General features: G+C 41.0%; 1 protein-coding gene across 6 annotated transcripts in view; it reads left to right on the forward strand.

The window, feature by feature from the left end:
• Positions 1 to 13,279, forward strand: part of SHANK3 (SH3 and multiple ankyrin repeat domains 3) — a 595,219-nt gene that overhangs the window by 306,547 nt on the left and 275,393 nt on the right. For all 6 annotated transcript variants that reach the window (XM_077474101.1, XM_077474102.1, XM_077474098.1 and 3 more), the window contains one exon: positions 8,667 to 8,744. In XM_077474101.1, the coding sequence (XP_077330227.1) occupies positions 8,667 to 8,744 (78 nt within the window). The remainder of the gene's footprint in view (positions 1 to 8,666; positions 8,745 to 13,279) is intronic.

The raw sequence follows: 13,279 nt of genomic DNA on the forward strand, positions 1-13,279 counted from the left end.
ATAGCAGTGCAACTATTGGCAGCTGTTACAGCACCAATCAGGGGTTTTTGCTCAGTGCTTTTCAGATTGGAAAAAAAAAATACATTGTAGTTTTTAGGGCACTCGGGAGCAGCTACTTTTTGTTAATCTTTCTTTGTCTCCCTGCTCTTCTAAACTATTTTTTACACCAAATTAGGAAAAATTTATTCTATTTGTTGTTTTTGCTCATTATCTTTTTTTTTTTTTATTTGTAGCTTATGCGATAAAAAAAAAAAAAATACACAAATACCCTTTTTTATTTGTAAATAACTTTGCTAAAAACACAAATATTCTTATTTCATTTGTAAAAAACTTTGCTATTCTTTATACCCAAAATATAATTTTTGGTATCATGGTACCAAAATAAATAAATAAAAAAATTGCAGAAAATTACTACTTAATTACTGCAATAACACCTAGTTGTCAAAATTGTCACTTGTCAAATTAGAAAAAAAAAATGTAAATAAATTTTTCCTTTAAAATATATAAAAAAGTTAAATAACTTAAATAACCAAATACCATCAAAAGAAAGTAATTCTCTTGAAAAAATCTTTTCAAACGCCAACATGGCAGCATAAAACCACATGTTTGATGCCATGTATTGGTGTCAAGAAAGTGCATTTTATATACAACTATATAGATAAGACTAAAAATGAGGAGGAAAGAGGAACTTTGTTCCAAATCAGGGACAGTCTCTCCAAATCAGGGACAGTTGGGAGCTATGGGTAAGTATTATTTCTTTTTTACTTAAAAAAATAAAAATAAACCTTTAGTATCACGTTAAACTCCAGCTCCAGAGTAATTTTCAAATGGGAATATTAATTAAGCAAAATATTTATTACTATTTAAAATACAGAACTGAGACAGCACCGCATTTTATCATACTTACCAATAATTTACCTTTCCTGACGCCAATCCATGACAGCATGTTGCAACCTTTACTGTATGCTGTCATGTTGGCACCAGGAAAACAACAAAATGTATCATACTTATCCATAATTCTTCTTTTTAGCTTTCAAAGTGTATTTCCCAGTGCTAAACCTTTCATCCAATTTCTAAATTGCTGCATTTCTAAATTGTAAAAGCCAGTGTAAAGGAATAGTAGTGGTTAAAGAAAAAGCACTTGTAGAGTTGTAAAGTCTTGTGCTTTTTCACCTTAATGCATTCTATGCATTAAAGTGAAAAAACCTTCTGTGCTGCAGCTGCCCCCCAGAGCCCCCCGTTTTCTTACCTAAACTGTCTCGGGTCCTCATTGGATAGCCATTGGCTCCCACTGCTGTCAATCAAATCTAGTGACATGGGGGCCAAGGGCGGGGCCAAGTCCTGCTGTCTGTCAATGAATGAAGCAGCAGGACTCGGGAGCGTGGGAATGCGGGTCTCCGTGGCAGGATTATATGTCCTCCTGACCTCCTGTACACTGCCATACTGACCCCTCTAAACCTCCCACTAACTTCTATTCTCTGCCATACTGACCCCTGTTCTCCATCCTGCTAATCCCTGTAATCCCTCTGCTGCCCACCTATTCTCTGCCCTGCTGACCCCCTGTACACTGCCCTGCTGATCTCTCATTCTCTGCTCTTTTGAAATTTTTTACTGCAACCCCACATCAGACCAGCTGGATCTGGCCCTGCAAAAGAAGCTGTAACACAAGCCACATCTATTGGGCTTTCTCATTATCTAACCTTTAATGTTCTGGAAATCTGGAAATGCTTTGTTTACTCTATTTTTTTATTTGTAAAGCATATACAATATATGTATATTTATATATATATATATATTTATTTATTTTAATTATGTAATATATATATATTATTATTATTATTTTTATTTTTTTGCCCAGTATATTTACAAAGCATCAGTATATTTGATGCTGCAAGTTGAAGGCATAAGAGTTAGTCAATAAGTCTTTAGGTTCTTATACCAGTAGGTAATAAAATTGTAGTAAAAACTTGACAAAAAGGAGCTCCACTGGCCCACTGGTGGTCAGTCACATGGTCTATGCAGAATATAACTGGCAGGCTGTTTTGCAGCAAGCCTTTTAACATAAATGTAACAATATTTGAGTAAAATTCTATTCAACCACTTTAGCTCTGGTGCCTGAATATTACATGTGTAGATTACTACTACACAACTTTGTAACAATTTAAGATAATGAAGTAATACATACATATTTTTTATTTGGGGAAAACATTTTTTTTCTATTTTGACCAGTGTTACTTTTAAAATAGGTAGTGTTACTATAAATGAAAAATATACTTCTTGATTGTACATCACAATACACAGGGCACTTCATACTCATGACTACTTGGGTTATACTACCACCTTCATGTGAATGGTGATGTCTGGCCTATTCTGACTACCCTTGCTAGGGTAGCCTATGGCTAGAAGGTCATGGATAGGGAGTTGATCTCTGAGATTATTCAGCTGTTCCTCCACTTCAAGGGACTCATGTATCATGTAATCAAAAACACAGCCGACATAGTGCTCTCTGCCATAAAACTTTTATTTAAAACTTTATCTGCTGAGGAAGATCATTCAGAGGACGATACATGTGCAGAGGAGAAGATCCGAGTCTTTGGCGTTGCGCAGCCACGGTGGTGAGTGAGCGGATGCTCTCAATACATGTAACAAGCAAATTTTGTTTTTATATCTAGTAAGTGTCCTCTTTTAGCTGGGTTTTAAATAAACGTTTTATAGCAGAGAGCACTATGTCGGCTGTGTTTTTGATTACATGATACATGAGTCCCTTGAAGTGGAGGAACAGCTGAATAATCTCTGAGATCAACTCCCTAGCTGTGAGGGATACATTGGGTGGAGTGGAGATCATGAAAGGGAGAAATTGAACAGCTGAGTCCTGAGAGAGAGAAAAGACATTTGGGGAGTGAAAATAAAGAGTTCATTTGAGTCTTCCTGACTCATCCTTGAGGTGAGCGGATTAAATAGCTGGTGGTGGTTTGCACAAGCAATAAGAATTATTGAGAAGCATGGTGATATGATAACACTGGAGCACTACTATCAAGATTGTTATTAATTTATTGGACATTTATTATGATTTTTTTTATGAATTTGAATTTATATATCATGTATACATAGCACTAGCATTGAATTATCACTGCAGTAGCGCTGCACTGTGTGGGAGTATGTGTGTCTTTTGGCACAAATACACACTAATATATATATATAAAAAAATATATACGGTGTATATATATATATATATATATATATATATATATATATATATATATATATATTCAAAGGGTGTTCCTTGTGCATCGGTGTAGTGCAGGCTGTATTGCGCATGCAGTGCTACAAACTGTAGTAGTGGCGTTCAAAAGGGATGTACCAGCACAGCTTTCATCTGTAATGATGACATCACGGTACAAACTAACCTGAGGTTCCCGCTTCTGGAGTCCTATTCTCCTATAGCCATCTTTTCCTCTGCACTCTGTTGTACAAGAAGCGATCTATGCCAGATATGTATATATGTAGATCTCTTGGTTCTTCCTACTTCAATATGACCCTGATAAACTTGGTGGATGAGGTCCCGGTCTTCAAGGATGCCACACATAAATCATTGGAGGCCCTCCTTAGGGTAACCTCCTCTTTGGTAGCCTGTGGAGGGAGTTTAGCAAGCCTAGGTAATACATATGGTCCATTTCAGAGAACCAGATCCAGGGGATTGTGCAATCTGGCAGTTCTTGGAAGGTTTTCCAAAAGCATTGGGTTTCTCAGTGAATGCCTTGGAAGACTGTATAAAGCAGCTTTTCTGGGTGGCCACCACGTCTGTCCACATAAGAAGGAACCTGTGGCTCAAGTGTTAGTCATTGAAGCTTCACTTCAAGTAATAAATCAAGAGGCCATCCTCATTTACAGTGGAGGATCACCACTTTGTATTGTTTGTAGCACTGCCTTTTGGCCTGTCTAGGGCCCCAAGATTGTTTACCAAGGTGGTGGTTGAAGTGACTTGGAAGCTGACATGAAATGGCCTGCATACAGTACAGGTCCTGAAAGGGTTTCGTTGGGTGCTACATACAATGGGGTTACACCTTCAGAAGTGGTTCTGGCAGAGCATCTGAAGTATTTAGGATTAGTCCCTGACATGGCATGGGTGAAAGTACTGCTTTGGAGAAGTGCCTATTTCTTCCATCCCAGGTGGAGGTCGATGGAAAGTTTCTTAAGTTATGTCTGCATGAAGGTGCTGGGGGAGATGGTAGAGGGAGATACACAGTTTCACTCCAGGGTTCTTCAACTCAATTTCCTGCTAGTATGGGGCAGATGGCAAGAGTTCTGTGTGGCTCAAATGTGATTAACCACACAGATGCTGGATATCCGTAACTCTCTCTTACCTCTATGATTGGGCTGTGGAGAACCTTTCAGTTTAGGGAACGTGCTTTTCAGAGAAACAGAAGTTGTCGATCAAGATCCTCAAACTTTGGGCAATTTGGCTGCCTCTCCTACACTGGTCTGTCTACCTTTGGAGTCTCTTCCCATCAGGGTGCGGTCAGGCAATGCCATGGTAGTGACAAAAAATCAACTTAAGATTTGCTGTCACAGTTTCCAATCTTCCATCTTTCTTAATGGTTGCTTGCTTTGACGGCATGGCTGTTGAAACAAATGTCCTGAGCAATAGGGGTGTTTTTGACTCTCTAATGCTTACTTTCCTCAAAGCAAGAAACTCAACCTCCAGGAAGGTATACCAACATGCAAACCTTTTTTAATCCAAGACTGTATGTCATGGTACATATGTTGGCCTTTCTCCAGTCTGATGTGGAGATGTCTGGCTTTAAATGTCATAAGGGGCAAATCACGGCCTTGGTCGCTCTATGTCAAAGACCTATAGCATCTGATTTCTTAGTAAAAGCTTTTTACAGAGTTTCATACAGATTATTCTGCCTTTTCGGCCCCCTTCTTGGAAGGTTGTATTTTGGGTACAATTACTTTGACTTGTAGGGTATCGGAGTTGAGTGCACCTTCCTGCAAGAAACCATTCCTGGCTCCTCACTAGATGGTGGTACTGAGGCCTCAGTCCTCTTTTTCTCATTAAGAGGGTTTCTTCCTTCCAGCTGAATTAGGACATTGTTGTCATTTGTTTGTCCTAATCCTAAGGTTAAATTGTTTTAATTTTTCATTGTTTTTTGAGCTCTTCAAATTTCAAAAGTATACTGCTTTATATAGACAGTCTCTGTCGAGTCCCTGTTTTTTCTAGCTCAGGGTCCTTGAAAGGGTCAGGATGCCTCTGAAACCACTATTTTTAGGTGGATGCATCAGTTAATTTCTCAAGTCCATGGTTTTAAGGGCAAAGCTCCTCCTTTCTCAGTCAAGGCCCCTTCTTCCAGGAGAGTCAGTGCTTCCTTGGCAATTCAGCATCCAGCTTCTGTTGTTCACATTAGTAAGGGAGCTAACTGGCCATCTCTTTACATGTTTTACCACGTAAGTGTATATACATCTGCAGATGTCAGTTTTGGGTCAGGGGTCTTTGCAGCCAGTTTTATAATGGGGTTCCCCCGTGACCGTTTTTGGTTTTAGGTCTGTTGGCCTTGTTTCTGCATTGGTTACCCCTCGCCCATGCCTGGTGCTTTGGGACATCCCAAGTATTGCTGAATATGTAGTGTCCTGTATCCTGTGATGTACAGTATCTTTAGGAAATTAAGATTTTTGCTTTACCTGTAAAATCCTTTTCTTAGAGAAAATTACATGACACAGGGATCCCTCCACCCTCTTTCCTCATTGCTTGCTAAAAATTGAGGCTTAGCTGAGCTGAGAGAGGGTATGCCTGGGCAGGGAATTCCTGCCTTTTTTTGGCCATTAACCTGAAAGTGGAAACATTACCAAGTAGCCAGGAATATGAAGTGCCCTGTGTGCTATGATGTACGCCAAGAAAATAATTTTACAGGAAAACAAAACATCCTCATATTTTATTTTATAATTTGTCCCTTTATTTGCATTCAGTATTTGTTAGAGATTTACCAATGTTTACAAAAACAGGTAAACAAGTCAAAGTCACAAATAAAAAAACAAAATAAAAATATACAAACAACAAAAAACATTTGGTTACTCAGGCCACCCATGGGGTTAAGAGTCCACATTCAGGGTAATGGTATGGTACAGGATTACATTCAACACTTGTCTAGGACAGAGTGTAGGAATCAGACATCAACAAGTTTACCATTGTAAGATAGAAGTCATTTGTCCCATTTTTTTCTGACAATAAAAACAATTTTCCAGGAGAAAGCATGGCCGGTTGTTTGGAAAAAAAAAAAGATGATTTTAAAAAATGTACTTTTTGCCATGCTGAACAAAAATAAGCAAAATAATTGGAAACAATCAGCAGGAAAAAAATTTGCTAAGTTATTTAGGGCCGATTAACTAACGGTCATTATGTAGTTAAATAGAACTAACATTTTATTTAATTTTTACTTGTCAGGAAGAGGAATTGTTTTACCTGATGTCATATGCAGGTCAATGACCATGCCTTTTCTCTACATAAAAATGAAAGAGTAAATACAGCGTAACAGTTATTACATTGTATTTGCTCAATTAGACTTCCAGACTATTTGCAAGTATTATTTTATATAAGCAGCTGCATTGCAACGCAGATCAGGGACACAGAGTCCCGTCTTACCCATTGCTGCTGCAAGGATTTGACAGCTCTGAACCCGAAAGTTCTCAAAGCTGAGGGCTTCTGGGTTTATTCAACTAATTAGAGGAAAGCAGTGAACTCATACTTTCTGTTGTGATCCCCCATACATTAATCCCAAGCTCATAGCAGGGTAAGGTAAGCCCAAGAACTCTGGGGGGGGGGGGGGGACGACGACGACAGTGGGGTGGATCAGGAGAGAGGGCAAGTTGTGCTGGGCTTATTTTCATGGAGCCTGCCAAATGTATCAAGTGATGCACCTGGCAAAGTACCCATGGGGAGAACATTCCAGATGGTGCTAGATCCTCTTCCACTGTCACATAGAATTTAATAAGGCTTACTTTTATCTATCTGTCAATCAGCATACAGTGAATGTTTTTTTTTATAGCATGCAGTTAAATGGGGGACTTGAACATTGGCTCATTGAGTACTCCGCCACTGGAGAGATGGAGGCCCAGCAGAAGAAGTAAAAAAAACTCTATGGCAGTCTGTAGGTGCTGAGAGAACAGAAAGGATCAATCAATGTCCATTCAGCAGACTGGGAATGTGTTTCTGTCTAGTGTTCTGTAAATTTTCTCCTATTTGTACAGTACAACTCACACAGATTGGGAATCCCCTGTGTTAGCAGTACCTCTATGTTGTAATGGGGGTTATTTATGAACGGTAAATCCACTTTGCACGTTTACTTGGAAGTGTAGTCGTTCTAAATCTAAAGCCGCGTACACACGTAGCCGTCTGTCCGAGGCCGGCGGCGAGGAAGAAAGCCGGACTCCTCCGCTAGCAAAAGAGCTACAAGAAGATAGCGGAGGAGTCCGGCGAGAAGACCCCTGAAGACGGAAGACCCCCGGAGCTGTGCAATAAAGTATTTTATCTCGTGTGTTGTGTTTTTTTTTGTGCTTTTATTTTACAGGTGAATGGGTAGGGGTACATTGTACCCCATACTCATTCACATAGGGTGGGGGGCCGGTATCCGGGGGCCCCCTTATTAAAGGGGGCTCCCGGATTACGATAAGCCCCCCGCCCGCAGACCCCGACAACCAACGGCCAGGGTTGTCGGGAAGAGGCCCTTGTCCTCATCAACATGGGGACAAGGTGCTTTGGGGTGGGGGGGGCGCGCGGCCCCCCCTTCCCCAAGGCACCCCCCATGTTGAGGGCACGCGGCCTGGTACGGCTCAGGAGGGGGGCGCTCGCTCGCTCGCCCCCCTTTCCTGGCCGGCCGGGTAGCGTGCTCGGACAAGGGTCTGTTGTGGACTTGGGGGGGACCCCCACGCCGATTTTTTTTCAGCGTTGGGGTTCCCCTTTAAGGCCAAACCAGGCGGCGGGGCCAGCGACGTCTCCTTCGCGGGCCCCGCCTACCTGGAGACCCGCTCGAAATTAGCGGACTTTTCTCCGGGCGGGAAAAGTCCTCTCATTTCAAAAGTACGGCGGACTGGCACACACATGGCCGGATTGTTCGCCGAAATGCGAGTCCGACGGATAGATTGGTGTGCAACACGGCATTCTAAGTCCGCCGTACTTTCGGGTCAAAAAAGTATACCGGAGGCTACACACGGGGGGATTGTTTGGCGGACTTGAGTTTGCCGGACTTTTCCACTGGATTGTTTGATCGTGTGTACGCGGCATAAGGGGTAGATCTGAAATGAGTGGAAGCTCTGCTGATTTTATAATCCAATCATGTGCACGCTAAAATGCTGTTTTTTATTTTCCTCGCATGTCCCCCTTGGATATACAGCGACTTTGCTTTCAAGTGCACTTGCAGTGCAAAGTGGATTTGCCTTTTGTAAATAACTCAAATTTTTAAAATTAAATCATGATTCGAGGTAAATTGTTTGTATTTGTTATTATAATGTCTGAAAGAAAAAGTGTCTCAGTTGTCTAAATAAATTCTTTTATTTTCAAACCATTTCTAAAAAGACAACAATAAGCTTTCCTTTCAAACTCCCTTGTAAATGAAGCCAGTAGGCAGTAGTGTTTGTCCTAAACTGACTCTTTCTTTGTCTACTCCTCATAGGAGAGCTGCGCTCGGGTTCTTCTTTTCCGTGGAGCAAGTAAAGAAATTCGGAATTTCAACAACCAAACAGCGTTCCAGGTAAGGGCAGGTTATTCAGTGTACCTAACCTCATACAAACTTCAGCTGGGTTCGAAAACTGCTGTATACAGTATTAGGATTATTGGCATTTGCACTGGAAAGGAAATCATTTGAAAATGTTGGTAATGTCTGTACAGCTCCAAAAAGTTGTGGTGTTGTGTCTTCCTGAATGTGCCTTTGATAATGGATAAGTCACTTATAAGTCATGTATACCTTCTGTATGTATATTACTTAGAATGCTTATATACAGTATATGTCTGTGTAGGAGGTGGCAATATATTTTCACAGCTAAATTGTAATAAAAAATAAATGTTCTGGTAAATCTAGAATATATATTATACCTGGAAGAGAATGTTTTATTGCACAGATAATACTAACATTATGATGAGTGTGGGTGAAAGGGTAACACTCCAGGTTGTTACAAGGACACCCATGCTGTCTCTGTGATGAGGAGATAATCTATGCCTATCTAGATTATCCTGTATTAATCTGGATTACTGTCAGCCTGGTGTCAAACCCCTCCCTTACTATCACCATCTGTTGGGACACAACATCATATTGCACATTCACTGTTTACTTATATATCAGTGCTGCAGTAATTATGAAGCAGGCATGACTTTGTACAATTTCACTTATATGGCATAGAGGGTAAGAGATCCGTACAGAGAACTGAAGTAAAAAATGCGAATGGTAGATTTGTGTTTGGAAATCTACAACATTTATTCCACAGTTTTCATATAATGTCCATGCCATGCAACAAGCAGGTGTTTGGTTGAGCTTTTCTTTAGCGTCCTTGTTAATGATATTGCACAGATATTGCAGATATTGCAATACAGATTTTAAGCCCCTGGCTGAGCACAGAGTAGACTTTGGATCCTTCTACTGTAACTGAATGCATAGTACTCTGGTCACTTGTTCCATATGCTATCAGCACCAGGAGTCCCAACATGGTAGTTTTTGGTGCATGCAGTGCCAAGAACCGGTTTGCATGTATAGTGCAGCTGTCCAGAGTTTTTCAAAGTGACAGACTATCCTCCACACTTAATCATTCTATTAACACTTAATTCACCCCTAACCGAACATTTACACTTAACCATCCACTAATGCAAGTTTGGTGTCAAATGGGCGACTGCAGCTAGCGATCCTGCGGTTGGCAATGTGTCAAAATTTATAGTGGCAGCAATGCTAAAGATAGGCTTATGTGTTAACGGCTTACTTTACAAAAACTAAAGATGGGCTGGTCACTGCACAATATGCAGTATCAATGTACAGGCAGTCCTGAGTTACAAAAATGCGACATACATACGACTCATACTTCCGAAACGGAGAGAGATAACAGGAAGTGAGAAGTAATCTACCCCTCCTGTAAGAAGTATCATGGGAGAAACTCCACTGATGCTTTATCACCAATCCTTGTTTCCACAACAACCCAAAATGTTCAAAATCCAATTGTCTTTGGGACACAAAGTGAGGTGAAATCTGAACAGGGACACAGACAGCAAACAAACACTTACAGGGGTGTTAACACTTCCCTATTCTACCTGAAAAATGTAAAACAAAAAAATGTGGGTTTGAGTTACCCTTTTAAAAAATTTACCTGTTCCAACTTACAAATCCAACGTAAAACCTTTGTTACCCTAAAAAAAAAAAGGATCCTTTTCCTTCCTTTAAAGCATGGTTTACAGCACGGTGCTTGTCCTGCAAATTTTGGCCCCTTCCATCACCTGAAATACCTGGCTGATCCTGCCTGGTTATGCCCTTCCCTCTGTAAACTGACCATGGATTATCATGGCTGCTGAGCCCTGACACCATGGTCAATTTACGTGCCTCTGTCATCTGCAGCTCTCCTGTCTCTCCTCTGTCGTCGCCCACCCGCCCCCCCCCCCCCCCCGACTGCTCTGTCAGTGCCTGCCCCCTCCCCTCCTTCTGCTAAAATAACATTTATTGTTTTATATAATCCTCTGTTTCTCGTTATGCTAGAGTGCTCCTGTCTCTGTGTTTTAAAAAAAAAATGCTGTCTATACGTGATTTCAGAGCATCGTTCAGTGCTCACGTGACAGGCCGGCTCTCCCCTCCTCTTGTCCCCACTGATGTCAGCTTGGGAATCTCAGCCCCGCTGGCTCTAGATGTCAGATCGAGAGGGGAGAGAAGTGGCCGGTCACATGAGCGCCGAGCGGTGCTCTGAATTCAGGTATACACAGCATTTATTTTATAACACACAGAGACAGGAGCACTGATTATAAAACAATGTCACAGTGGGTTAACAACCACTTTAAGAACAAACCTACAGAACAATCTTGTTTGTAACATGGGGACTGCCTGTCTTGTAGTTTTTTAAACACAGAATTTTTATTTCTTTTCATTATCACTTCAAAATGCTTTCTCCCCGCTAACCACTGTGCCTAATTGCTGGCCCAAAAACTTTCCTCTGTTGTTGCCCATTTGACCATGGAAAGCAAATAATGTCCTTTTTCCTCATGATACTTTACATCAGTGGCGGCCCGTCCATAGGGGGCGCCCGGGCGCCGCCCCCCCTGTGTGGTCACAAAAAAAAAAAAAAAAAAAAATGTAAAAAAAAAAAAAAAAGTTTTAAAACTGCCCCTTTAAAAAAAAAAAAAAAGTTCTTTAAGGAAGTGCTCGAGCGCCGGTCACACTGCACGCCGGGAAACGCCACGCCAATGCAATCATGAGATTGCAGGCGTGGCGCTTCATTTGCGGGCGTTTAGCCCGCCTCAGGGCGCTTTCTGAAGCGCTGAGTAGCTTCCGCCCGGCGCTGTAGTATGTGTTACTACGGCCGGGCGGGCAGTTTGATTGACATCTGAGTTGACTCAGATGTCACTTCCTGTCTTCTCTCTCCCATCTCACCTGAGAGAGGAAACAGGAAGTAAGAGGAGTAGAGCGGGAGTGCAGGAGAGGAGCGGCTGCGGAGAGCACACAGTCAGGTAAGTGGTGTGTGTGTGTGTGTGTGTGTGTGTGTGTGTGTGTGTGTGTGTGTGTGTGTCTGTGTGTCTGTGTGTCTGTGTGTCTGTGTCCTAATCAGGAAGATTGCCATATTCCAAGTCACATGTTCTTTTACCATTGGAGTAACAGTATTGAATCCATAACAAAATCAAAGACCAAGCTCTATACTAGTGGAGTCTGTGACCAGAGAATTGGCATTTTCTACAGCTGTTAACCTAGCAGTTACCAATGGCCTTTTTACATATGTTTTTCTTTAATGAAGAATAATATGCATGTAGAAGAGACCTACTTAAAGCTTCATTTATATTCTTTTTAAATCTGATCCTTATTTAATAACTTATGTACATTGTTAGAATGGTATGCACTTTGCTGCCCTTTGTATTTTGTGGAAAACTAATTGTACTCAAAAAAAGAAAAAAGGCATTTTTTGTTTTGTTTTGGCAAATACCAGTCATTCTATTTTTGCAAAGTTTGCACATGCTCTAAATGTCCACATTGGTTATAATCTGTTCTTTTCTGTAAAATGATCTGGTAAATGTGCTCCGTGCATTTCTTATTAAATATTTTATCTGCTTTTCCATGTGCAGAAAATTGTACTAGAATGTTGAGTGTGGATTTGCAGTTGGCAGGTTTTGTTCAATACTGTTCTGCAACTGACCTGTAATCTGTTGCCACTAACACCTCTCACTTGTCCGTATAACTTGCGCGTGTGTGTGTGTGTGTGTGTGTGTGTGTGTGTGTGTGTGTCCGTGTCCGTGTCCGTCCATGGTACAAGGAAAGAAAAACAAATTGTCTATGGGCTGCTTAAGAGCAACAAGATGTAGGTGTGGCTATGTGTCTTTCCCCATCCTGAGAACCCTGCCACACAACCCCTTTGCCTATGTTGTCTTTGTGGCAATCCTGGCCTGGTAGTGCCTAGTATGACACCATTTATACCCAGCAAATTGCACAATGTAGTGTTGTTGTGGGTTATGATTTCATCTTCCAGTTAACTACAGGTGAATACAAAATACAACTCACACTATGGCTCCTAATTCGAGTATTGTATTGCCCTACCCCCCCTCCCAAACACCCCATTAAAAAGCTTGCAATGACTGCGCAGGAAAAGGGCAAATTTGCAAACAAGCATCTTCAAGCACAGTGTACAGTAATACAAGTCTTTGTTTGTAGCTACTCATCTGGAAGAAGTGGCAGGGTTAAAAATTGCTTAACGTAAATGATTTACTGCCAAATAAATCCCTTCAACTTTAAAAAATGATCGCAGCTACGTTAGTTACTTTAAAGCTAATAGTGCCACTGGCAACACATTAGGAGTAATCTGTATGCACAGTCTCATTGTCCTATTTCCTATGTGTTTTATTTGTTGTGGTTCACATCAGTGAGTTTGATGTAAACTTGAAGAGTTGTGTTTTACTATTCAGTCATTTACATTTCAGATCTTGATGCAAATGAATCTTTTAGTGTTTGTGGATTGCGTGAGTTGTACTTGGCTAGATTCAATGATCCTTCCTTCCTTTTGCTGTTCTTCAAACCAAATACACATTTCCCTCACCACCAAATAGGGCCTAATATGT

This window comes from Lithobates pipiens, unplaced genomic scaffold (assembly GCF_037356315.1).
Source record: "Lithobates pipiens isolate NorthernLeopardFrog02 unplaced genomic scaffold, aLitPip1_a1.2 Scaffold_8, whole genome shotgun sequence".
Lineage (NCBI taxonomy): Eukaryota > Metazoa > Chordata > Amphibia > Anura > Ranidae > Lithobates > Lithobates pipiens.